Below are 27,970 nucleotides of genomic sequence, written 5' to 3'. Positions count from 1 at the left end.
CTTTTGTTGTCATTGAGCCGGTTTACAGTGTGTATAAAGAGTTTATATTTTTCATAGACCCCTGAAGAAGTGCTATAAGACCCGAAATGCATTGGTTATTGTAATGCACACGGATATATTGAGTTCATTTGAAGATGGATTGACTTCATGTAAAGTAAATTTGGAACAATCTTTAATGTGTTTTTTTAATACATATTTGAACATTGATAACATTATGGAGTAAAGTGTCATTGAATATAGATAGAAACACAAATTGTAAAAAATACAGCAGGCACAGGAGTGGAAGGTCCTCGAGTTAAATGCAACTGGGTGGTTAAGTGGGGATCCTCTTCCAACATTAACACTATACTTTGAGAAAGAACATACATAAATCTCGTTGTGTGTATGGTGCGGAACCATGAGATACATTACAAAATCCTCTCTGGTTTCCTTTACAAACGAGCACAGGTTCATCATATACATCTTAACACCAGCCGGGAAGGAATACTGGATGTGATGTAAAAGGAGTTACCCTGCACGTGTTGTTAGAAATTGGGTCTTTAGTTGGCAGAGGTATGCACCGTGTCCAAGTAGGGACCACAATCCTAGTCAGGGCAAGTCACAACACAGACTAAATTATCCTGTGCTCACCCTCCAGTAGCTTGGCACAGAGCAAACAGGCTTAACATAGAAGGCAATGTGTAAAGTATTTGTACAATAACTCATACAGTAACACAGTGAAAACAACACAAAAAGTAATTCACACTAGTTTAGGAAAATAGAGAATATTTATCTGAATAAAATAAGAAGTAAAGATATGGATTTTGCAAGATTAACTCTTAGTATAGCACTTAGAAACACAATAGCTCCAACTGAAGCTTGACAGAGTCATTCCCAACAGCCTGACACCGAGGGAGTGCGGACCGGTTATGGAGTTGCACGGACCCCAGGCACAGTACCTTTGGTAAACAAGGAAACAAAGATGTAGCATGGAGCCGGGGAAATGAGACGCCTCTGGGGCCGGTGTGGCATTGGTTCCTGGCTGTGGCCGGGGAGATGAGGTGTTGGTTCCTTACTGCTATGTAGGGGCCTCACTAGTTACAATTAGCACCTAATTTGGCTGTCTCTCGGAAGTTACCTGCTGATTTCTGCTTGAAAAAAGAGAAAGACTGTCCTTTTCTAACTCAGTGGTATCACAGGCTATGGTCTATCCTTGTGTTGGTGCATGTGTGTAGCAATCTAGAGGGTTCCACTTGTAGTTTAGGGCACAAGGATACCTCTCTCTTACTATATTTTCCCAAGTCTCCCAAATACACTATGTGGCACTGAGTTGGTGGGCAAGGGGTCTGAGACATGAGAGGGACATTGAGGGCTCTGTTAATAGACTGTGCCGAACGTGTGTGAATGTTGTTATTTAACAGTTAATTGTGACAGGTTGAGAACCAGGGCTAGACAAGTTCCTTTCATTGAGGTGATGGGTGAGGGGTGGCTTCGGAGATAAGCTGCCTAATGTGATTCTGTATTGTTCAGTGACCATGGAAAAAGCAGGGCTTCTCATAGATCGTGTATTGTCATAAAACACAATAAAAAGATGTATGACAAAAAATTGTGAATTACGTATTTTAACCAATTTGAAAATCTCTGGTACTTGTATTTTGTAGATTACTTTGATGCATTACAAAGAGACTCTACCACTAGCTGGTAACAGTGCTAGGTAATAAACAAAACGTAAATAAAGATAATGCTTTGGTGGCATAGGGCCAGATGTAGCAACCGGTTTGCATGTCGCAAACTGCGAAAAACGCAGTTTGCGACATGCAAAACGGTCATCGCGATGCAGAGTCACATTTTGCGAGTCGGTACCGACTCGCAAAATGTGATTCCGACTCGCAAATAGGAAGGGGTGTTCCCTTCCTATTTGCGACCGCATCGCCATGCTGAGTTGCTTTGTGACATCGAAAGTGGTCGCAAACCAACTCGCAGTTACCACCCACTTGAAGTGGGTGGTAACGCATTTGCAAAAGGGAAGGGGTCCCCATGGGACCTCTTCCCCTTTGTGAATGTCGCTGAAAATATTGTTTCAGAGCAGGCAGTAGTCCATTGGACCACTGCCTACTCTGAAAAAATGAAACCAAATGGTTTCATTATTTTTTTGAATTGCAACTCGTTTTCCTTTAAGGAAAACGGGCGGCAATTCAAAAAAAAAAACTGCTTTATTAAAAAAAGCAGTCACAGACATGGAGGTCTGCTGTTTCCAGCAGGCCAACATCCCTGAGAGTGCAGGGACTCGCTATGGGGTCGCAATTTGAGACACCTTTCTGCATTCACTTTTGCGAGTTGCAAATTGCGAGTCGGTATGACTCGCAATTTGCAAGTCGCAATTTTTTTTCTTGCTACATCTGGCCCTATGTCTCTTAACCATGTCGCTATTCCCAGCCTCGGGCAGTAACAGCTACTTCTGCCAAGCATTTGGTTGCCTGGGTTCCTGCGACAACTAGGACCTGCATGATCATTTCTTCATTCAGGCTCTTCTGAGAGTAGTTAAATGTTCTTACCTCAAGAGCCTCTGCATGCAGAACCCACTCTGTCGTGTCCCCAAAATTATATAGTCCTGATGAAAATCTTTTAAATTGCTCAATAAGGTTAAATGTCGATGCTTTAAACACACAGGGCCTGATTCTAACTTTGGAGGACGGTGTTAAACCGTCCCAAAAGTGGCGGATATACCACCTACCGTATTACGAGTTCCATAGGATATAATGGACTCGTAATACGGTAGGTGGTATATCCGCCACTTTTGGGACGGTTTAACACCGTCCTCCAAAGTTAGAATCAGGCCCACAGTCTAGGCCAACTCTTTCTTAATATGTTATTATCTTGTGTGTTTACATATTGTGAACCAAAGATCACTGTGACTGACCTGTGTTGTTTTACATTTCTTATAATCACCATGGGCACCAAACACCTTGTTTGCAGTTATTTGAGCCTTGGGTATTGTTTATGAATATGGCCCTCATTCTGACCCTGGCGGATACAATCCGCCAGGGCCAACGGGGGCGGGAGCACCGCCGACAGGCCGGCGGTGCTCCCTTGGTCATTCTGACCGCGGCGCTTTGGCCGCGGTCAGAACGGGAAAACCGGCGGTCTCCCGCCGGTTTTCCACTGCCCCCAGGAATCCTCCAAGCCGGCGCAGCTTGCTGCGCCGGCTTGGGGATTCCGACTCCCCCTCCCGCCATCCAGTTCCTGGCGGTTCTCCCGCCGGGAACCGGATGGCAGGAGGGGGAGTCGCGGGGCCCCTGGGGGCCCCTGCAGTGCCCATGCCAATGGCATGGGCACTGCAGGGGCCCCCGTAAGAGGGCCCCTACAAGTATTTCACTGTCTGCTTGGCAGACAGTGAAATACGCGACGGGGGCAACAGCACCCGTCGCACCTTCCCACTCCGCCGGCTCGATTACGAGCCGGCATCCTCGTGGGAAGGGAGTTTTTCCCTGGGCTGGCGGGCGGTCTTTTGGAGACCGCCCGCCAGCCCAGGGAAAAACTCATAATACCCTCCGCGGTCTTTTGACCGCGGAGCGGTATTATGGAGGGCTGAATTCTGGCGGGCGGCCTCCGCCGCCCGCCAGAATCAGAATGAGGGGCTATGTTTGTACTGGCTAGCATGGCTTTGTGTAGAGTTAATTGCATAGACAATTGACTTGTATCTTATCCCTAAAACACATTTGTAAATCCATAGAGAACTTTTGCTTTGTATACATATATAGTATTCACAGTTTCCTAAAGGGCATAGTGGGTTGCCATTTTTTAAAATACCCTGCTGTGTAAACCTGAATATATTTTCCCCTTCGATATATGTAGCTCCAAAACATGTGAGATTCAGTACACAGGTTGTAACATTTTTCTCATGAGTTGTGGAGCACTCTAATTTTCTTGGACCCCAAACGAACCCAGGATGGAGCAGAATGTGAAAATTATGGGTTCCACTTTTAACATTTTTGACATCCTTTATTGTTTTTTTTTGTTTGCCAGCATTTTATTGTCATATGTACGTTATATATCATCCCTACAAGAGCTGAGGGTTCTAGGGGTTGGAGATTACCAACGGGGTATATTAAAAACACAACACTTTTATTTAACCCAGAACTTAACACAACTTGATATTTTAACCCCTCCCTCCCCGGTCCCATTCTCCCTTAACTGTCCGTTTTGTGTTGTGTGGGATGTGTCTAACCCGGCGTGTTAGTAATCATGCAGAACCTATTGGTGAAGCTGTGGTAAAAGATACCTTGGTTGTGTGAGGTCTGACTGATATGAAGGTCCTGGGGGATGGTGGTCAAGTGCTGGGAGAACATGGTGGATGTCATGAAGCTCATTCGCAGTTGGGTTCCACTTTCAACACATATATTTACCTTCTAGGTTCATCAAGATTTTGAGCCCAATTTCTACCTGCAACTGGAAATATCAAGCGATCAGCTTTTCTGGATTATTGGGTAATTGAACCTAACCACAACCATGCATTTCAAAAGTGGACTAGAGTTGACTGAGCTGCAGACCATGCGCACACCTGAGGATGATAACATCAGCAATGACTCCAATGATCTGAGTGAGATAGACAACGCCCCCAGAAAAGGGTGAGTGTTTTTTCAACTTAGTTTATAGGCACTTAAAGTATTTTTAGTGCTGTCCCTTAATTATTTATTTCTTACAAAGCACACTTTCTGTTATAAGAAGTAAGTTGTATTGCCCATGTAAATATTGTGTTGAGGAATTGAAGGCCCGTAAAGCAGCTGTGTTAGTTGTGCACTTTCATTCTTGTTTAGAATAGCAATGCTCAAGCAAAAGCCACAACCTCTACAAGATAAGCTGGTAAGCTTGCTCTTTGGGTTCAGTGTTTGGGGTAGAGTTCTGCTGTTCCTTTGTTGGTCATCGACTTGACTCCCAGAAGACCATTCTCAAACCTTCACTTATTCAACTATTGAAGGATTTCATGTAATTCACACGGTTATTCAAAGAGTAAATTACCTCAGTTCAAAAAGCTACATTTGATAACTTAATTGAATATGCTGCATTGATGAAAGGCGGTGAATAAATGAAATATGGGAACAAGTATGTATGGGTTTGTAATTGCTTACATTATATCTGCTTGTCAGGGTTAGTTATGAAAAACTATTCCTATCCATTGTGGCATTGACAGAACATTTAAAAATGTGATAGTTTCATCCAAAAACAAAATGATCCTATTATGTACACTCCTAACAGTTTGTAGTTTTTTAAATTATAATCTGAGTCCATATTTGAGCACATAAACAGAGAACCTGAATTCCCAGAAGGTAAAGTGTGTACAAGGTCATACATGACACACTGTATGAATGCCAATCCTCCCACGGAGTGTCCCAAAATAGATAGGCAGAGGTCTGTCAGGGGCTTGTTATAGGGGAGACAAAAGAGAACGAAAGTTGGCAAGAGAGAGCTTCCCAAGACCGCGTAGTGTTTAAGAGGCAAAGAGGTACAAAAGGAGGAGGCCCTGCGCAAAGTAACAGGGTGTCAATGCTAAAGTGAAGAGGCACTTAAGAGGAAATACAGTATTCAAAATAAGTAACATCCAGGCATCCAAGACACAAACAAACAAAAGAATGGTAGGAGTTGTGACTTAAGCACTCTAAAGCTCCATATGGTAAGACTGAAGCTCATTAAGCTCCCTACCACAAAAGCTCTTACAGATATTGTCTGCATAATATACGCATATAGGACATAAATGCACACTCAGGCTCATTGGATCTGGTAATATTGGTGGAATTATAAAAGGTAACATAAATACAGAAGTTGAAGTGGGTGGGATCTGTTGAGAACACCGTTTCATGCCTTTAAATTTGACAAAAACAGTCCTGATACCTTCTGTTAAAAAAAAACATACATTAACTTTTACCCATGGGTGCCTGAGCTAAAGGGGAAAGGGAGGGCACCTCCTGTGTTGTGAAGCAAGGGAGCTACCTAGAGCTAAAGAAGAAAGAAGTCTTCTCACCGGGCTGTGTGCTATCTAAAAACTTAAATGTGTGTAGTTTGGAAATCATCACTTCATGATGACAAGGATGTATTATTTAGTGCAAATGTGTTACCAGATAACGTCTAAAGTGTGTTCTTTAAATGGACACATAAAAAGGTTTGCATTAGGTACAGTCTGATTGCATATCTCTAAACATATATATTTTGAAACCGCTTGTTTTATCTGAACACTACATGATTTTACACATTTTGTGGCAGCTTATCTTATATTGTGTGCAATAACATTTTGAAATAATGGCATATCTTCACAATGCTTTCGGTCCTAACCTGAGACCTCGCAGCAATATAAATACACATCAATATTCTTCACTTTGCCAACCAGAATTTAGGGCTGTGGGTCTATGGTTACACACTCAGACATCTTTGGTGATCGCATTAACCAGATGAGCTTTCATGAAGTAAATGAGAGCGTTTCCTACCGATTAGTTTAACTTGCATTTAATTTTCATTTAAAGTGTTCATGTTATTTTATGTGCAGTAGTTGCAGAATATTTTCTTCTTTTAGCCATATTTCTGACCCTGCCCACAATTGCACTCAGGATCTTAGTTCCCAAACATTTTGAATGCATGCCATTCAGTGCATAAAGACAATACTCACAGTGAGTGAGAAGCACCACATGGGTAGGGAGCTGTGTCTATAAATCCTGATTATCACACAAATATTTGCAAGATGTTTAAAACAACGGTGTGGAAAATTATACACAGCCACAATGGGCAAGTTGGGGAATTAGGTAGAGAAGAATCATTCTTAACAGGAAAGAATGGAAAATGTAGGTAACTCCTGGTAAGAAGCAAGCAAGCGCAGCACTCCAGGAACTGGAGCTATGGCAACAGAGGTAGGAAAGCAGCAGATTGGGAACGAAAGAAGCAAGGAAAGAAAGCAACACATGGAGAAACATGGAACCAGGAAAGGGGAATGGGGATTCAGGGACCAAAAAAAGTATCCACTTAAAGTTACGAAAGCTCAAGAAATAAACGTACATTTGATAGGGCAGGATACAAGGAAACCGTTGTAAACAATATGAGCGCTGGAAACAAGGGCTCACTACGCATGAGTACTAGCTTAAGAAACAAAGGTCCATTGCTAAACAGCCCGTTTTCAGGAAACCAGAATGTCCTGCAAGACATTACAGTTTCAGGAAACAAGAGTCTGTTGCAGCAAAAGCATCAGGAAATCTCTAAAAACTAAAGATAATTCAGACAGAAAATCTGCACAAACAATGCAATCAATCAGCAGATCCTTTACCAGACCGCAATAATAATCGCATGCTTCGCGTGTGACCTAGCTCTTACCTGCCAGCCACAGGGGTTATGATTTCTCCACCCATACTTGACCGGACAGAATGAACCTAAACTGGTGACCAAGGGATTCTAGGAAATGCAGTCTCTTGCAGACTCATTGGATCTGGTAATATTGGTAGAATTATAAAAGGTAAAATAAATTTAGAAGTTGAAGTGGGTGGGAACTCTTGCGAACACTGTTCCCTGCCTTTTAATTTTACAAAAACAGTCCTGATACCTTCTGTTAAAAAAAAAGAAAATACATGAACTTTTACCCAGGGGTGCCTGAGCTAAAGGGGAAAGGGAGGGCACCTCCTGTGTTCTGAAACAAGGGAGCTACTTAGAGCTAAAGAAGAAAGAAGTCTTCTCACCTCGTTGTGTGCTATCTAAAAACGTAAATGTGTGTAGTTGGGTAATCAGCAAATGTAAATGCTGTGTGGGAACCTCTATAGGCTTTATTTAATGGAGTCACGTGAAGCTTCATGATGACAAAGATCTATTCTTTACTGTAAATGTGTTACCAGATAAGTTCTAAAGTGTGTCCTTTAAATGGGCACATAATAAGGTTTGCACTAGGAACAGTCTGATTGCATATCTCTAAACATATATATTTTGAAACCGCTTGTTTTATCTGAAACACTACATCATTTTGCCAAAAAATCAATAGTGTATATGAAGTGAAAGTGAAGTCCTGAATGCTTTCTAATAAGCCGACAATAATTTTTGGGATGCACCTTAGAGTGAGGTCCTCTGGGAAATACAGTTTTTGGGAAGGCAAGCATCCTGGCCATGTTTAACGAAAAGCTGCAAGTCAGTACAGGGATATGAAACATTGACAGAGAGTTGATTGTATAATTGAAAAGTTCCCCATACATACCCCCTGAGCAAATCATGACATACAAGTGAACATTTTCAAAGTTGCCAGTCTCCATTATGGTGGCATGAGACCAACCTTCAGTGAGTAGGGTCATATGCCTTGACTGTGAGGAAGACAAATTAGGTGGGAGAAAACCATGACAGAATGGATTCACAACAGGGGCTGGACAAACATCCTTAGAATATGTGCTGGCCATCATCCCAGCAACAAGAGTATTCAGTTCCTTTAGTGTGATGTGTTCTGCTCTTGATTGAAAGGATGAAATCATGACACTGACAGACCAGCAGACCACAGATGGGGCTCAGTAATGTTGGTTAAATGTTGTTGTACTAACTAAGGAAAATTGCCACTGTGAAATTGTGGTCTCTGAGACAGGTCAGGTGCATTAAAAAGTTTGTGAGGTGCTGAAATCCAGTATCAGAGACTTCATCTTGAATTTTGGATAGAGAAATATTACTTTAAAAGGAAATTAAAGCAGAAGTCCCACCTCCCTACAAGAGACACAAACTTTATCAAAGAGAAATGTCCTTTGGGACAAAGTAAAGGTCAATGAACAGTTGAAAACTATACTACATGTATTTGCCACAGTTATTTAACTTAAACCCCCAACTAGTGGTAGTAACACCGTAAGAGACTCTGGGCCAGGGATACTAAGTACAATAGATAAAACTGAAAATATTAATACAAAGGTTATAGTGACAATCCACAGTCAGCCTCTTTGACCTTCTAATACATTCAAATAACAGGCTTATTACTAAGCAAACCTGTTATAACAGTGGACATTTCTGGAATCAAATAATATCTGTCACATGGGATGATCTCAGCTACCTAATGTATTTCTGACTAATCAAGTGAATCAGGATTGAGTAGGTATCACACAAGGTCAATGGATTGCACAGAAGTAGAACTGTGTTGATCATATGCTTTCTGAAATGAATGTGAATGTCTTGTCTGTGAAGTTAAAGAAACCAGGCTTTGTAGGTCAGTCATCCTTCAGCTTATACAGTAACATTCCTCAGTCCGCCTTGGACCCTCAAGCAGTGCATATATTACTTGCTACTATTAACAATGTTCTACTGGCAATTATAAAACTATTGACAAAGCAAGGGTCTGACTAGGACCATCCTTTGGTGATTTTGCCAATTTATTACGTATCCTACCTGCAAAGCAAGAAAATGATGAAAAACAAACACTCGGTATGGAAATGGGCCATGTGATTGACAAGAGATGCTGCCCACTGTACCTAGCATTCATGGACTTGCCTTCCGCTTTTATAAATAGTTAACGCCACTAAGCTGTGGTTAATCCTTCTCAAGCTGGGACTGAATGTAGCACTGGCCCAATTTCTAGGGAAGCAACATGATTTGTCTGCCAAAGTTAGAATTATTTCCAAAGGTGAATTGTCAGGTCCTGTTCACTTACGGCGGAGCGTACATCAAGGGTGCGTTCTTGATCCTCTTCTTTTGTTTATTTCTTAACAAAATTAAGTTCTGGTTTAACTACTGCCTGTTAGGATGTTCCATTGATAAACAGAGGCCCTACTCCTGCATCATTTTATGTGGACCATGCAGTCCTAATGGCCCGCATCCCCAAGAGCTTTACACAGTTCCTTTATTCAGTTTATGGCAGATCCCAACATGGCCTCAAGTTTTACAAAATCACGTATTATGGCATGCGGCCCTAAAGGGCTGAGTATAACTACCATTGTATTTGGCAACAACAGGTTAGACAGAACAAATAGATTTCCCTATCTTGGGGTTGTTTTGATTATTCTGGGGCATGGGGGACTAATGTCCTAAACTGTCACATGAAGCTCATCCGATCTGTCGGTGAACTTTTTAACCTGCCTCACCCTATGGACGAGAGGTCAAGTATACCCTAACTTGAAATCTATAACACTCAGTGTGTTCCAACTCCAGTGTACAGTGCTGGGATGTGTGCTAACTATAACTGCACACCCATTCAGGCTGGAGAGATCTGCGTCTGTAGCTGGCTGCTCTGGTCCCCCATTCCGCCTCGCATTACGTGTGCCACGAAGAACTGGGGCTCCCATATATAGAAGATTGCATTAACTTGGGCCCAGTATCTTTAGGGCTATCAATTTGGCTTAACCCCGAAGTGTGATTAAAAATTGACAACCTCAGAGACCGTCTGTCTTGCAACAAAGGTCTCAGCATTCCGTGGTTTGCATGTTAAGGCAATCTTCCTGGTTTGACAGTCTGACGCCGATGTTTAGGCGATAAGCAAATTATTAAATCCCAGTTTTTGGAAATCAGGCGGCTATGTAGGGAGGAAATAAAGTTAGGAAAACCTGCTTTAAAAACCTAAATATGACACTTAGAGGGTCATTCTGACCCTGGCGGCCGGTGGCCGCCAGGGCCACCGACCACGGGAGCACCGCCGACAGGCTGGCGGTGCTCCAATGAGCATTCTGACCGCGGCGGTTCAGCCGCGGTCAGAAGCGGAAAGTCAGCAGTCTCCCGCTGACTTTCCGCTGCTCATTGGAATCCTCCATGGCTGCGGAGCGCGCTCCGCAGCCATGAGGATTCTGACCCCCCCTACCGCCATCCAGTTCATGGCGGGAAAGCCGCCATGAACAGGATGGCGGTAGGGGGGGTCGCGGGGCCCCTGGGGGCCCCTGCCGTGCCCATGCCAATGGCATGGGCACGGCAGGGGCCCCCGTAAGAGGGCCCCAAAATGTATTTCACTGTCTGCCTTGCAGACAGTGAAATACGCGACGGGTGCAGTAGCACCCGTCGCACCTTCCCACTCCGCCGGTTCGATTATGAGCCGGCATCCTCGTGGGAAGGTCGTTTTCCCCTGGGCTGGCGGGCGGTTTAACTGGAACCGCCCGCCAGCCCAGGGGAAAACTCGTAATACCCGGCGCGGTCTTTTGACCGCGGCGCAGTAATTTGGAGGGCGGGATCCTGGCGGGCGGCCTCCGCCGCCCGCCAGGGTCATAATGAGGCCCTTAGTCCTGAACCATATCTGTTATTGACACAAGGTCAATCGGAAAGATATTTACTATTTCTGTTTGAGAACAGAGATTTGCTCTGTTTCCCACTGGGCCGTCATATTGGCCACTCAATACGCACATATTTGTGTGAAGATGCGTCCAAACATTTCTTTCTGCACTTTATTCTTGTTTTCATATTTTTTGCTGTTTATTTTATGTGGTTTTTAATTACCTAAAGGACACAGATTTGAACAGAGCAAAATGGACTTATTTGTTTTTACAGCCTTTAGATGAGGAGGGTAGGGTCGTTCTTGCTGTCCTCAGTTAATTGCAGACAGATAATGCTTGTATTATTCCCTACATTTTGCTGTTTTAAATGCAGGGTCATTTTAGATGTGCATATTATGTATTTTTATTTTGTATTATGTACTTTTATGTGTGTCTCTGACACTCGAATACAGTTTATTTGACTTGACTTGATTGACATTATTGTCACATGCGCATCCAAGGCGTAGTCAACCCAAAGTAACTGACAAAGTAACATACCGGGACTAACAGAAATGGTAGTGATAATCGGTTGGCTGTACGGAAAGAGTCACTGCTTACTCAAATAGATAAACATCTATACACAACCGATGGAAGGGAAAGTAGTCAGCATGTCCAGAAAACCAAGAAAAAGTGTTAAGAAAAAGAGGGCAAAATATCTTTAGAGCAGAACAAAAGTAAATTATTCCTGCTCTTCCAAGGGAGACGCCGATAAGCAAAGTAGCTAATCAAAAGTGAACAAAATCGAGTAATGCATAGAGAGCTACATGAGAAATTATGTTTTCAAATGTTCTGTGGTGACTTCCAGTACCGAAGCAGGTGTTCAACTACCACTCAACTGCAACCATACACTTTGCTAGACCCCACAGCGTCTGCATGTGCACCAGTGCTACAAGAAACAGAGAAGGGCTTGTTAGCACAATAAGAAAAACATGAAAGATGGATACATAGATTCAGCCAATGAAACTATCCAAGATGGTGTCTACTACTTTCGAAAGACAATTTGACCATTCTTACTTGTCTTCAATGACATGTTTACCAGGGTATGGGAAAGTAATCTTTCTCTAAATTGAACAGCTCCAGCACCCCTAATTAATTTGTTTTTGTCTCTTTATAACAACGTTAATTGCTCTTTTTGTATTTTCTGTGTACTACTTTGACCGTCACCCTCTGATCATTGGGAGGCAGATATCGATTATTGTTCTCTCCACATACCTCCTCCAGGGTATGAGTTATCCCTGGGTGCACTACTTCTATGGTGTCCCTCAATCTCCAAATTCATGTCGGTTTATGGATATTTCAATGTAGAATTCACTTCACACACGAGAAAGAAACAACTACCACCATCGTGATCCCCGTACAAGACTCAGAGGCATATTTACAAGCCCGGTGTGTCACTTTTTTGTGATGCACCAGCAGTGCATAGTGCAGACCCATATGTACAAGGCCACGCAAAGCCACTTTTGTGCAGCTTTTCATGGCCTTGTAGATACGTTGTAAGGCAACGCGAGTCGCTGCATTGCTTTACACTACATCAGAGAGGCATTACATGGGTGTTGCGGAGGGTGTTTCCACGCAACACCTATGGGTTGTGACGCATTCCCACCTTTTCAAGAATCTGTAAACCTGGAAATGTGTAAAAACTGTACGCCTCCCCAGTGTAGTCACAATGAGAAGGTATCTTTATTCCTCCTCATTTTTTCTTCTTTCCATTTGTGTTGCATTCTGCAGCACTGATAGAAAGACGAAAATGCCTCTCCGGATTGTTTTTGTGCAGGAAGGTGAAGCTCCCTGCACAAAAACAATGCTGATGACAACACAGACACCCTTTGCTACATGGTGCAAGGATGCCTACGTTGGCTTTAGGCAGCAATGTTTGTGCCAGCCCAGGGGGAAAGGACAGAAATGCACTGTATCTTGTAAATACAATGTATTTCTGCCCTTTCCCTGTGGTGCAGGGCAGCAAGGTCACTTGCTTCACTGACCTACGCCTCAGCGCTTGTAAATATGCCTCGAAGATCACAAATATATCATGAATGTATCATGCAGGGTTAACTCCCTGATGATGGGTGCTCCTCCACCCCATATGCTTTGGGGATTGTGGAGTCAGTCCGTTTTATTGAAAGAAATTCAATAAAAATCAATGTGAAAATAATGGATATAACACAATAACGACTTGTATTTTTTGCATTGAATAGACTAGATCTTTTATAGGACGTTTTATCTGCAAAACGCAATCTGTAGATCTTTTCGATGGACCAGGGTGAGACCCGAGTGATCACAGAAACAGGGCACCATGGCTGCTGCAGGACTATATTCCATAGAATGAAAAATATACACAGGTCCCTAACTCCATGGTTTTTGCTGTGCTAGCCAGGTTACTAGGGAGACCATCTGTGAGTTTGCTTGCCAATGGAGGCATTGTGTGTCTACAGAAAATTTGGATGAAACATGAGTCTGGGCTTTCAAGCTATGAAGCTTTGGATAACCTTGCCACACAAATGGGGCATGTAAATGGAGGTCGAGCCACTTTATTGACATCATGGTACTCTTGGAAACCAAGCCAAAAATACTGCCAGCAGTGAGTTCAACCATCGCTTCACAAGAAGGCAAGTAACTGGATGTAATCTTTTTGCATTTATATATTACACTAGGTTGCTAACACTGGAGTGGACTTAAGTAATAAAATGAATTGAGAATGTAGCATCTGCATACCCGAACTGTAGAGTAATAATTTTAGGTGAAATGAATACAAGTATATCTTTGGTATTATATAACTCCTCAGACCTCATGCTCAGAGATGAAACCTGGAAGAATCCGTGTAGAAATCCCTTTCTGAACACTCCCATCAAACCTTGAGGTGATCTGTTCTCTTTTCCACCTTGGAAAGGGAGTTAATATAGCCCTGTGCTGTAGTAAATCTCTGAGCATTTCCAGAGTGGGAAGATGTAGGAAGTTGGCTCTGTATGTGCTATTTCAAAGTAAGGAATAGCATGCACAGAGTCCAAGGGTTCCCCTTAGAGGTAAGATAGTGGCAAAAAGAGATAATACTTATGCTCTATTTTGTGGTAGTGTGGTCGAGCAGTAGGCTTATCCAAGGAGTAGTGTTAAGCATTTGTTGTACATACACATAGACAATAAATCAGGTACACACACTCAGAGACAAATCCAGCCAATAGGTTTTTGTATAGAAAAATATCTTTTCTTAGTTTATTTTAAGAACCACAGGTTCAAATTCTACATGTAATATCTCATTCGAAAGGTATTGCAGGTAAGTACTTTAGGAACTTCAAATCATCAAAATTGCATGTATACTTTTCAAGTTATTCACAAATAGCTGTTTTAAAAGTGGACACAGTGCAATTTTCACAGTTCCTAGGGGAGGTAAGTATTTGTTAGGTTAACCAGGTAAGTAAGACACTTACAGGGCTTAGTTCTTGGTCCAAGGTAGCCCACCGTTGGGGGTTCAGAGCAACCCCAAAGTCACCACACCAGCAGCTCAGGGCCGGTCAGGTGCAGAGTTCAAAGTGGTGCCCAAAACACATAGGCTAGAATGGAGAGAAGGGGGTGCCCCGGTTCCGGTCTGCTTGCAGGTAAGTACCCGCGTCTTCGGAGGGCAGACCAGGGGGGTTTTGTAGGGCACCGGGGGGGACACAAGCCCACACAGAAATCTCACCCTCAGCAGCACGGGGGCGGCCGGGTGCAGTGTAGAAACAAGCGTCGGGTTCGCAATGTTAGTCTATGAGAGATCTCGGAATCTCTTCAGCGCTGCAGGCAGGCAAGGGGGGGATTCCTCGGGGAAACCTCCACTTGGGCAAGGGAGAGGGACTCCTGGGGGTCACTTCTCCAGTGAAAGTCCGGTCCTTCAGGTCCTGGGGGCTGCGGGTGCAGGGTCTCTCCCAGGCGTCGGGACTTTAGGTTCAAAGAGTCGCGGTCAGGGGAAGCCTCGGGATTCCCTCTGCAGGCGGCGCTGTGGGGGCTCAGGGGGGACAGGTTTTGGTACTCACAGTATCAGAGTAGTCCTGGGGTCCCTCCTGAAGTGTTGGATCGCCACCAGCCGAGTCGGGGTCGCCGGGTGCAGTGTTGCAAGTCTCACGCTTCTTGCGGGGAGCTTGCAGGGTTCTTTAAAGCTGCTGGAAACAAAGTTGCAGCTTTTCTTGGAGCAGGTCCGCTGTCCTCGGGAGTTTCTTGTCTTTTTGAAGCAGGGGCAGTCCTCAGAGGATGTCGAGGTCGCTGGTCCCTTTGGAAGGCGTCGCTGGAGCAGGATCTTTGGAAGGCAGGAGACAGGCCGGTGAGTTTCTGGAGCCAAGGCAGTTGTCGTCTTCTGGTCTTCCTCTGCAGGGGTTTTCAGCTAGGCAGTTCTTCTTCTTGTAGTTGCAGGAATCTAATTTTCTAGGGTTCAGGGTAGCCCTTAAATACTAAATTTAAGGGCGTGTTTAGGTCTGGGGGGTTAGTAGCCAATGGCTACTAGCCCTGAGGGTGGGTACACCCTCTTTGTGCCTCCTCCCAAGGGGAGGGGGTCACAATCCTAACCCTATTGGGGGAATCCTCCATCTGCAAGATGGAGGATTTCTAAAAGTTAGAGTCACCTCAGCTCGGGACACCTTAGGGGCTGTCCTGACTGGCCAGTGACTCCTCCTTGTTTTTCTCATTATCTTCTCCGGCCTTGCCGCCAAAAGTGGGGCCTGGCCGGAGGGGGCGGGCAACTCCACTAGCTGGAGTGTCCTGCTGGGTTGGCACAAAGGAGGTGAGCCTTTGAGGCTCACCGCCAGGTGTGACAATTCCTGCCTGGGGGAGGTGTTAGCATCTCCACCCAGTGCAGGCTTTGTTACTGGCCTCAGAGTGACAAAGGCACTCTCCCCATGGGGCCAGCAACATGTCTCGGTTTGTGGCAGGCTGCTAAAACTAGTCAGCCTACACAGACAGTCGGTTAAGTTTCAGGGGGCACCTCTAAGGTGCCCTCTGTGGTGTATTTTACAATAAAATGTACACTGGCATCAGTGTGCATTTATTGTGCTGAGAAGTTTGATACCAAACTTCCCAGTTTTCAGTGTAGCCATTATGGTGCTGTGGAGTTCGTGTTTGACAGACTCCCAGACCATATACTCTTATGGCTACCCTGCACTTACAATGTCTAAGGTTTTGTTTAGACACTGTAGGGGTACCATGCTCATGCACTGGTACCCTCACCTATGGTATAGTGCACCCTGCCTTAGGGCTGTAAGGCCTGCTAGAGGGGTGTCTTACCTATACTGCATAGGCAGTGAGAGGCTGGCATGGCACCCTGAGGGGAGTGCCATGTCGACTTACTCGTTTTGTCCTCACTAGCACATACAAGCTGGCAAGCAGAGTGTCTGTGCTGAGTGAGAGGTCTCCAGGGTGGCATAAGACATGCTGCAGCCCTTAGAGACCTTCCTTGGCATCAGGGCCCTTGGTACTAGAAGTACCAGTTACAAGGGACTTATCTGGATGCCAGGGTCTGCCAATTGTGGATACAAAAGTACAGGTTAGGGAAAGAACACTGGTGCTGGGGCCTGGTTAGCAGGCCTCAGCACACTTTCAATTGTAAACATAGCATCAGCAAAGGCAAAAAGTCAGGGGGCAACCATGCCAAGGAGGCATTTCCTTACACAACCCCCCCCCAAACGAAAGAGGATGAGACTAACCTTTCCCAAGAGAGTCTTCATTTTCTAAGTGGAAGAACCTGGAAAGGCCATCTGCATTGGCATGGGCAGTCCCAGGTCTGTGTTCCACTATAAAGTCCATTCCCTGTAGGGAGATGGACCACCTCAACAGTTTAGGATTTTCACCTTTCATTTGCATCAGCCATTTGAGAGGTCTGTGGTCAGTTTGAACTAGGAAGTGAGTCCCAAAGAGGTATGGTCTCAGCTTCTTCAGGGACCAAACCACAGCAAAGGCCTCCCTCTCAATGGCACTCCAACGCTGCTCCCTGGGGAGTAACCTCCTGCTAATGAAAGCAACAGGCTGGTCAAGGCCATCATCATTTGTTTGGGACAAAACTGCCCCTATCCCATGTTCAGAGGCATCAGTCTGCACAATGAACTGCTTAGAATAATCTGGAGCTTTTAGAACTGGTGCTGAGCACATTGCTTGTTTCAGGGTGTCAAAGGCCTGTTGGCATTCCACAGTCCAGTTCACTTTCTTGGGCATTTTCTTGGAGGTGAGTTCAGTGAGGGCTGTCACAATGGATCCATATCCCTTCACAAACCTCCTGTAATACCCAGTCAAGCCAAGGAATGCCCTGACTTGAGTCTGGGTTTTTGGAGCTACCCAGTCCAGAATAGTCTGGATCTTGGGTTGGAGTGGCTGAACTTGGCCTCCACCTACAAGGTGGCCCAAGTAAACCACAGTTCCCTGCCCTATCTGGCATTTGGATGCCTTGATAGAGAGGCCTGCAGATTGCAGAGCCTTCAAAACCTTCTTCAGGTGGACCAGGTGATCCTGCCAGGTGGAGCTAAAGACAGCAATATCATCAAGATAAGCTGTGCTAAAGGACTCCAAGCCAGCAAGGACTTGATTCACCAACCTTTGGAAGGTGGCAGGGGCATTCTTTAAACCAAAGGGCATAACAGTAAACTGATAATGCCCATCAGGTGTGGAGAATGCTGTTTTCTCTTTTGCTCCAGGTGCCATTTTTATTTGCCAGTACCCTGCTGTCAAGTCAAAGGTACTTAAGAATTTGGCAGCACCTAATTTATCTATGAGCTCATCAGCTCTTGGAATTGGATGAGCATCTGTCTTGGTGACAGAATTGAGCCCTCTGTAGTCCACACAAAACCTCATCTCTTTCTTTCCATCTTTGGTGTGAGGTTTGGGGACTAAGACCACTGGGCTAGCCCAGGGGCTGTCAGAGCGCTCAATGACTCCCAACTCCAGCATCTTGTGGACTTCCACCTTGATGCTTTCCTTAACATGGTCAGACTGTCTAAAGATTTTGTTTTTGACAGGCATGCTGTCTCCTGTGTCCACATCATGGGTACACAGGTGTGTCTGACCAGGGGTTAAGGAGAAGAGTTCAGGAAACTGTTGTAGGACTCTCCTACAATCAGCTTGCTGTTGGCCAGAGAGGGTGTCCGAGTAGATCACTCCATCTACTGTGCCATCTTTTGGGTCTGATGACAGAAGATCAGGGAGAGGTTCACTCTCTGCCTCCTGATCCTCATCTGTTACCATCAACAGATTCACATCAGCCCTGTCATGGAAGAGCTTAAGGCGGTTCACATGGATCACCCTCTTGGGGCTCCTGCTTGTGCCCAGGTCCACCAGGTAGGTGACCTGACTCTTCCTTTCTAGTACTGGGTAAGGGCCACTCCATTTGTCCTGCAGTGCCCTGGGAGCCACAGGCTCCAGAACCCAGACTTTCTGCCCTGGTTGGAACTCAACCAGTGCAGCCTTTTGGTCATACCAAAACTTCTGGAGCTGTTGGCTGGCCTCAAGGTTTTTGGTTGCCTTTTCCATGTACTCTGCCATTCTAGAGCGAAGGCCAAGTACATAGTCCACTATGTCCTGTTTGGGCTCATGGAGAGGTCTCTCCCAGCCTTCTTTAACAAGGGCAAGTGGTCCCCTTACAGGATGACCAAACAGAAGTTCAAAGGGTGAGAATCCTACTCCCTTCTGTGGCACCTCTCTGTAAGCGAAAAGCAGACATGGCAAGAGGACATCCCATCTCCTTTTGAGCTTTTCTGGGAGCCCCATGATCATGCCTTTTAATGTCTTGTTGAATCTCTCAACCAAGCCATTAGTTTGTGGATGGTATGGTGTAGTGAATTTATAAGTCACTCCACACTCATTCCACATGTGCTTTAGGTATGCTGACATGAAGTTGGTACCTCTGTCATACACCACCTCCTTAGGGAAACCCACTCTGGTAAAGATACCAATGAGGGCCTTGGCTACTGCAGGGGCAGTAGTCGACCTAAGGGGAATAGCTTCAGGATACCTGGTAGCATGATCCACTACTACCAGGATATACATATTTCCTGAGGCTGTGGGAGGTTCTAGTGGACCAACTATGTCCACACCCACTCTTTCAAAGGGAACCCCCACCACTGGAAGTGGAATGAGGGGGGCCTTTGGGTGCCCACCTGTCTTACCACTGGCTTGACAGGTGGGGCAGGAGAGGCAAAACTCCTTAACCATGTTGGACATATTGGGCCAGTAGAAGTGGTTGACTAACCTCTCCCACGTCTTGGTTTGTCCCAAATGTCCAGCAAGGGGAATGTCATGGGCCAATGTTAGGATGAACTTCCTGAACAGCTGAGGCACTACCACTCTCCTAGTGGCACCAGGTTTGGGGTCTCTGGCCTCAGTGTACAGGAGTCCATCTTCCCAATAGACCCTATGCGTTCCATTTTTCTTGCCTTTGGACTCTTCAGCAGCTTGCTGCCTAAGGCCTTCAAGAGAGGGACAGGTTTCTTGTCCCTTACACAGCTCCTCCCTTGAGGGTCCCCCTGGGCCTAAGAGCTCAACCTGGTAAGGTTCAAGCTCCAAAGGCTCAGTTCCCTCAGAGGGCAGAACTTCTTCCTGAGAAGAGAGGTTCCCTTTCTTTTGCTGTGTGGTAGTTGGTTTCCCAACTGACTTTCCTGTTCTCTTGGTAGGCTGGGCCATTTTTCCAGACTCCAGCTCTACTTTTTCACCCTGTGCCTTGCACTGTGCTCTTGTTTTCACACACACCAGTTCAGGGATACCCAGCATTGCTGCATGGGTTTTTAGTTCTACCTCAGCCCATGCTGAGGACTCCAGGTCATTTCCAAGCAGACAGTCCACTGGGATATTTGAGGAGACCACCACCTGTTTCAGGCCATTGACCCCTCCCCATTCTAAAGTAACCATTGCCATGGGATGTACTTTTCTCTGATTGTCAGCGTTGGTGACTGTGTAAGTTTTTCCAGTCAGGTATTGGCCAGGGGAAACCAGTTTCTCTGTCACCATGGTGACACTGGCACCTGTATCCCTCAGGCCCTCTATTCTAGTCCCATTAATTAAGAGTTGCTGTCTGTATTTTTGCATGTTAGGCGGCCAGACAGCTAGTGTGGCTAAATCCACCCCACCCTCAGAAACTAGAGTAGCTTCAGTGTGGACCCTGATTTGCTCTGGGCACACTGTTGATCCCACTTGGAGACTAGCCATACCAGTGTTACCTGGATGGGAGTTTGGAGTGGAACCTTTCTTGGGACAGGCCTTGTCTCCAGTTTGGTGTCCATGCTGTTTACAGCTATGACACCAGGCCTTTTTGGGATCAAAGTTTTTACCCTTGTACCCATTGTTTTGTGAAGTGGCTCTGGGCCCACCCTCCTGTGCCGGTTTTTGGGGGCCTGTAGAAGACTCTTTACTATTTTTAGTTTTGGTTGTCTCATCACCCTTCCCCTGGGGAGTCTTTGTGACCCCTTTCTTTTGGTCACCCCCTGTTGAAGTCTTGGACACCCTTGTCTTGACCCAATGGTCCGCCTTCTTTCCCAATTCTTGGGGAGAAATTGGTCCTAGGTCTACCAGATGCTGATGCAGTTTATCATTGAAACAATTACTTAACAGGTGTTCTTTCACAAATAAATTGTACAGCCCATCATAATTACTTACACCACTGCCTTGAATCCAACCATCTAGTGTTTTCACTGAGTAGTCAACAAAGTCAACCCAGGTCTGGCTCGAGGATTTTTGAGCCCCCCTGAACCTAATCCTGTACTCCTCAGTGGAGAATCCAAAGCCCTCAATCAGGGTACCCTTCATGAGGTCATAAGATTCTGCATCTTGTCCAGAGAGTGTGAGGAGTCTATCCCTACACTTTCCTGTGAACATTTCCCAAAGGAGAGCACCCCAGTGAGATCTGTTCACTTTTCTGGTTACACAAGCCCTCTCAAAAGCTGTGAACCATTTGGTGATGTCATCACCATCTTCATATTTAGTTACAATCCCTTTAGGGATTTTCAACATGTCAGGAGAATCTCTGACCCTATTTATGTTGCTGCCACCATTGATGGGTCCTAGGCCCATCTCTTGTCTTTCCCTCTCTATGGCTAGGATCTGTCTTTCCAAAGCCAATCTTTTGGCCATCCTGGCTAACTGGATGTCCTCTTCACTGGGGCTATCCTCAGTGATTTCAGAGGTGTTGGTCTCTCCTGTGAGGGAACCAGCATCTCTGACTATTATTTTTGGAGTCAGGGTTTGAGGGACCCTGTTCTCCTTAGATAGGACTGGTAGGGGGGAATTGTCCTCCAAGTCACTATCCTCTTCCTCTGAGTTGCCACCCTCAGAGGGGTTGGCCTTTTCAAACTCTGCCAAAAGCTCCTGGAGCTGTATTTTGGTAGGTTTGGGGCCCATTGTTATTTTCTTTATTTTACAGAGTGACCTTAGCTCCCTCATCTTAAGATGGAGGTAAGGTGTGGTGTCGAGTTCCACCACAGTCACATCTGTGCTAGACATTTTGCTTCTAAAAGTTGGAATACTTTTTAAGAATCTACAACTGGTTCTAGAATCTAATTCAAACTTTTACAAACTTTTAAACTCTAAAAGAAATGCTAAACAGGATCTAACACAAGGCCCTAGCAGGTCTTTTAAGAATTTAGAAAACTTTTCAAATTGCAAAAATGAATTTCTAATGACAATTTTGGAATTTGTCGTGTGATCAGGTATTGGCTGAGTAGTCCAGCAAATGCAAAGTCTTGTACCCCACCGCTGATCCACCAATGTAGGAAGTTGGCTCTGTATGTGCTATTTCAAAGTAAGGAATAGCATGCACAGAGTCCAAGGGTTCCCCTTAGAGGTAAGATAGTGGCAAAAAGAGATAATACTTATGCTCTATTTTGTGGTAGTGTGGTCGAGCAGTAGGCTTATCCAAGGAGTAGTGTTAAGCATTTGTTGTACATACACATAGACAATAAATGAGGTACACACACTCAGAGACAAATCCAGCCAATAGGTTTTTGTATAGAAAAATATCTTTTCTTAGTTTATTTTAAGAACCACAGGTTCAAATTCTACATGTAATATCTCATTCGAAAGGTATTGCAGGTAAGTACTTTAGGAACTTCAAATCATCAAAATTGCATGTATACTTTTCAAGTTATTCACAAATAGCTGTTTTAAAAGTGGACACAGTGCAATTTTCACAGTTCCTAGGGGAGGTAAGTATTTGTTAGGTTAACCAGGTAAGTAAGACACTTACAGGGCTTAGTTCTTGGTCCAAGGTAGCCCACCGTTGGGGGTTCAGAGCAACCCCAAAGTCACCACACCAGCAGCTCAGGGCCGGTCAGGTGCAGAGTTCAAAGTGGTGCCCAAAACACATAGGCTAGAATGGAGAGAAGGGGGTGCCCCGGTTCCGGTCTGCTTGCAGGTAAGTACCCGCGTCTTCGGAGGGCAGACCAGGGGGGTTTTGTAGGGCACCGGGGGGGACACAAGCCCACACAGAAATCTCACCCTCAGCAGCACGGGGGCGGCCGGGTGCAGTGTAGAAACAAGCGTCGGGTTCGCAATGTTAGTCTATGAGAGATCTCGGAATCTCTTCAGCGCTGCAGGCAGGCAAGGGGGGGATTCCTCGGGGAAACCTCCACTTGGGCAAGGGAGAGGGACTCCTGGGGGTCACTTCTCCAGTGAAAGTCCGGTCCTTCAGGTCCTGGGGGCTGCGGGTGCAGGGTCTCTCCCAGGCGTCGGGACTTTAGGTTCAAAGAGTCGCGGTCAGGGGAAGCCTCGGGATTCCCTCTGCAGGCGGCGCTGTGGGGGCTCAGGGGGGACAGGTTTTGGTACTCACAGTATCAGAGTAGTCCTGGGGTCCCTCCTGAAGTGTTGGATCGCCACCAGCCGAGTCGGGGTCGCCGGGTGCAGTGTTGCAAGTCTCACGCTTCTTGCGGGGAGCTTGCAGGGTTCTTTAAAGCTGCTGGAAACAAAGTTGCAGCTTTTCTTGGAGCAGGTCCGCTGTCCTCGGGAGTTTCTTGTCTTTTTGAAGCAGGGGCAGTCCTCAGAGGATGTCGAGGTCGCTGGTCCCTTTGGAAGGCGTCGCTGGAGCAGGATCTTTGGAAGGCAGGAGACAGGCCGGTGAGTTTCTGGAGCCAAGGCAGTTGTCGTCTTCTGGTCTTCCTCTGCAGGGGTTTTCAGCTAGGCAGTCCTTCTTCTTGTAGTTGCAGGAATCTAATTTTCTAGGGTTCAGGGTAGCCCTTAAATACTAAATTTAAGGGCGTGTTTAGGTCTGGGGGGTTAGTAGCCAATGGCTACTAGCCCTGAGGGTGGGTACACCCTCTTTGTGCCTCCTCCCAAGGGGAGGGGGTCACAATCCTAACCCTATTGGGGGAATCCTCCATCTGCAAGATGGAGGATTTCTAAAAGTTAGAGTCACCTCAGCTCGGGACACCTTAGGGGCTGTCCTGACTGGCCAGTGACTCCTCCTTGTTTTTCTCATTATCTTCTCCGGCCTTGCCGCCAAAAGTGGGGCCTGGCCGGAGGGGGCGGGCAACTCCACTAGCTGGAGTGTCCTGCTGGGTTGGCACAAAGGAGGTGAGCCTTTGAGGCTCACCGCCAGGTGTGACAATTCCTGCCTGGGGGAGGTGTTAGCATCTCCACCCAGTGCAGGCTTTGTTACTGGCCTCAGAGTGACAAAGGCACTCTCCCCATGGGGCCAGCAACATGTCTCGGTTTGTGGCAGGCTGCTAAAACTAGTCAGCCTACACAGACAGTCGGTTAAGTTTCAGGGGGCACCTCTAAGGTGCCCTCTGTGGTGTATTTTACAATAAAATGTACACTGGCATCAGTGTGCATTTATTGTGCTGAGAAGTTTGATACCAAACTTCCCAGTTTTCAGTGTAGCCATTATGGTGCTGTGGAGTTCGTGTTTGACAGACTCCCAGACCATATACTCTTATGGCTACCCTGCACTTACAATGTCTAAGGTTTTGTTTAGACACTGTAGGGGTACCATGCTCATGCACTGGTACCCTCACCTATGGTATAGTGCACCCTGCCTTAGGGCTGTAAGGCCTGCTAGAGGGGTGTCTTACCTATACTGCATAGGCAGTGAGAGGCTGGCATGGCACCCTGAGGGGAGTGCCATGTCGACTTACTCGTTTTGTCCTCACTAGCACATACAAGCTGGCAAGCAGAGTGTCTGTGCTGAGTGAGAGGTCTCCAGGGTGGCATAAGACATGCTGCAGCCCTTAGAGACCTTCCTTGGCATCAGGGCCCTTGGTACTAGAAGTACCAGTTACAAGGGACTTATCTGGATGCCAGGGTCTGCCAATTGTGGATACAAAAGTACAGGTTAGGGAAAGAACACTGGTGCTGGGGCCTGGTTAGCAGGCCTCAGCACACTTTCAATTGTAAACATAGCATCAGCAAAGGCAAAAAGTCAGGGGGCAACCATGCCAAGGAGGCATTTCCTTACAGAAGAGGTCAAAGAGGAGTTTGGGAAAACTCATAAAGTACATGCTTGTGGGTGTTTCCGAATCTCCCAGGTAAACATGCCTTTGAATACCCTCAAATTGGGATTTACGATCGCGGGCATGTCTGCGCTTCTGACAGTGATCTAGAACTACATAAAACATTGACACTTGTGCTAGGGTTCCCTTTGACAATTTCAGACAGGCATAAAAAAAAAGTAAATTCAGTCATAAAAGCATGTTATGAGCATGACAAAATTATCATTTGTGAATAGACCTTAATGTTGTTAAACAGAAGACATCTGTGGGAGACATTGACAAGGCATCCACAGGTTATATTTTCATGACCTATTACCTTTTAGAATACATATATTCTAAATGGTAATAGCGATTGTCACTAGGGAATTATAGTTAGGACCTAGTTTCTATATGAAAAGTTTTTTCTTACTTGCCTATATCGTTGACGCTGCTTGACCAATTTTCACAAAACCTGTTAACAAAATTTGCCAGTCACGCCAGCTGCAATCTGGAACATTTCGTGGTGATTCATGTGGGGGAAAAGGGAGTGAGAGGGAAGTGGGGTGCAAGAAAAAGGGGGAGAGTCCCAAAATAATTTTTTCTACATTCATTTTTTCCTAAGGGGTTTTGAAAAGCGATAACGCCAAAACTACTGGACATAATTACACTAAATTTGGCAGAAAGATAGATCCTGGTCCAGAACATGACCTTTTTTGTTTTAGTGTGAATCAGTTCAGTAGTTTTAGAGAAATTAAAGAAAATCCAAATTTGTATATATAGGGATGCAAAGGATTCGCTACCCCTCCCGATCTCATGCTGAGATCTGATTGGCTGATGAAGCCGTTGAAGTGTTGTCACCCATCTTGGGACTGGGCGGAAGCTGAGCCCCAGAATCAAATAATAAAAAATACAAAAGGGGCCAGGGTATGAATACCCTGACCCCCTAGCTCTGGTGCTGAGGTCACAAAAGGACCCCCCAGGCTAAAACGATTTTTTTTTTAAATTGTTACGATGAACTTGCAAATCTGCGGTAAAAAATAATAAAGAAATACACGGGCGGGCTTCTGATTTTGTTTTTAACTAAGCCCCCAGGTGGGCCAGGCCCCAGGGGCAATTTGTTTTTAATAGGTGGGCCTCCTGGCACCCTAAAATCCCTCTGCCACACATTATCCTTAGTAGGCTGGATGTCTATCAGCAAAAATAAGGCCCTGAAAAAAAGCATTTGTCCTGGTCTTCAACACTATGAAAGAACTATCCCATAACTACCTAACCACACTTTGTGTCAAGTACTTACTCCGCATCCTAAAACATTTGAGCCACACATGACCCTCTCTGCACAGCCCTAACATTTCAGTCATTTAAACTGCTTAGTCCTCCCTACTGGAGCTTACTACCCACTAATTTGCACTTAATCTCCTCTCTCCACTGTTAGGATTGCTCTGAAAACGTTCTCAAATAAGAAGAAAATATTGACTAATCAATCAATAAAATGCACTTTACACCCCCTATACTTTGTTAAAGAGCACATATAAAGATAAACATGGTAAGATGTAATAAAAGGTGTGTCAGATTGTGTATTTGAGTGAAGAAAAACCAGTTTGCACTGCAGCAATCGATTATAAGGAATGAACGAGGATTTTAGAGGTAAAGGTTTTACGACTGAGAGGATAGAGGGACAAGGCAATGATCAGAGTGAAGCAATAAATAAAAAGTAGGCATTTCACAAAAAGGGCATTCTTCCTGATAGCGAAATTCAAACACTCCATGCCCGGATCATACATTTGGTCATTAGATCAATCAATCAATCAATCAATCAATCAAATAAATTGCTCAAAAAGCCATGTCTTGAGGTGCTTTCTGAAGGTTAGGAGGTCCTGGGTCTTGCGTAGGTTGGTGGGGAGGGAGTTCCAGGTCTTGGCGGCGAGGTGGGAAAAGGATCTGCCGCCGGAGGTGGTGCGTTGGATGTGGGGAACTGAAGTGAGGGCGAGGTCGGTGGAGCGGAGCTGTCGAGTTGGTATGTGGAAGTTTACTCGTTCGTTGAGGTAGGCCGGACCAGTGTCGTGGAGGGCTTTGGGAGCGTGGACAAGGACTTTGAATATGATCCTTTTGCTGATGGGCAGCCAGTGTAGGGATCTGAGGTGGGTGGATATGTGTTCGTGGCGAGGGAGGTTGAGGATGAGACGTGCGGCTGCGTTTTTAATTCGCTGGAGTTTTCTTTGAAGCTTGGCTGTGGTCCCTGCATAGAGGGCGTTGCCATAGTCCAGTCTGCTGCTGATGAGGGCGTGGGTGGCTGTTCTTCTTGTTTGTAAAGGAATCCATTTGAAAGTCTTGCATAGCATGCGAAAGGTGTTGAAGCAGGAGGATGATATGGTGTTGATTTGATGGGCCATGGAGAGAGATGAGTCTAGAATGATGCCAAGGTTGCGTGCGTGGGCGCTGGGTGTTGGGGGTGGTCCTAGGGTGGTGGGCCACCAGGAATTGTTCCATACCGTCTTGTTGGGGCCGAAGATGATGATTTCGATTTTGTTTGAGTCAAGTTTGAGGTGGCTTGCTGTCATCTATTTGGCGATGTCGAGGAGTCTGGCGTGCAGGTTTATCTTGGCGGTGACTGGATTCCTGGTGAGGGAGATGATGAGCTGGGTGTGGTCTGCGTAAGGCATGATGGGGATTCCGTGGGGGCGGAGGATGTTGGCGAGAGGGGCCATGTAGATGTTGAAAAGGGTGAAGCTGAGGGAGGATCCTTGGGGGACCCCGCGGATGATCTTGGTGGCTGGAGACCAGAAGGGAGGGAGGCGAACTCTTTGGGTTCTTTCGGCGAGGAAGGAGGTGAGCCAGTCCAGGGCCTTGTGTCGAATTCCGGCATCAAAAAGGCGTGCGCGGAGGGTATGGTGGCATTCAGTGTTGAATGCTGCAGAGAGGTCTAGGAGGATGAGGGCGACGGTCTCGCCCTTGTCCACTCTGGTCCTGATGTCATCTGTGCAGGCGATGAGGGCGGTCTCAGTGCAGTGGTTCTTGCGGAATCCAGATTGGGAGGCGTCGAGTATGTTGTTTTTTTTCTAAGAAGTGAGACAGTTGGGCATTGACTATCTTCTCAATGACCTTTGCGGGAAGGGGAGAAAAGAGAGATGGGCCGGTAGTTCGTGAGGTCTTCTGGGTCTGCTTTGGGTTTTTTGAGGAGTGCGTTAACTTCAGCGTGCTTCCAAATGTCTGGGAAGGTTGTTGTGCCGAAGGAAATGTTGATGACGGCGCAGAGCTGGGGAGCGATGATTTGGCTGGCCTTTTTGAAAATGTGGTGGGGGCAGGGGTCTGTAGGGGAGCCTGAGTGGATGGAGTTTATGGTTTTGCTGATTTCTTCGTCGTTTATGTCATTAG

At 45.8% G+C, this 27,970-nt stretch overlaps 1 protein-coding gene across 1 annotated transcript in view; it reads left to right on the top strand.

Moving 5' to 3' along the window:
• The window catches only part of SLC38A1 (solute carrier family 38 member 1), a 412,157-nt gene that overhangs the window by 35,244 nt on the left and 348,943 nt on the right, over positions 1-27,970 (top strand). Inside the window, exon 2 of the mRNA XM_069229085.1 lies at positions 4,393-4,607. Coding sequence (XP_069085186.1) covers positions 4,489-4,607 — 119 coding nt within the window. The 5' untranslated portion in view covers positions 4,393-4,488. The remainder of the gene's footprint in view (positions 1-4,392; positions 4,608-27,970) is intronic.

Source organism: Pleurodeles waltl, chromosome 4_1 (genome assembly GCF_031143425.1).
Source record: "Pleurodeles waltl isolate 20211129_DDA chromosome 4_1, aPleWal1.hap1.20221129, whole genome shotgun sequence".
NCBI classification, from domain to species: Eukaryota; Metazoa; Chordata; class Amphibia; order Caudata; family Salamandridae; genus Pleurodeles; species Pleurodeles waltl.
This window is presented reverse-complemented; position numbering and strand designations above follow the sequence as displayed.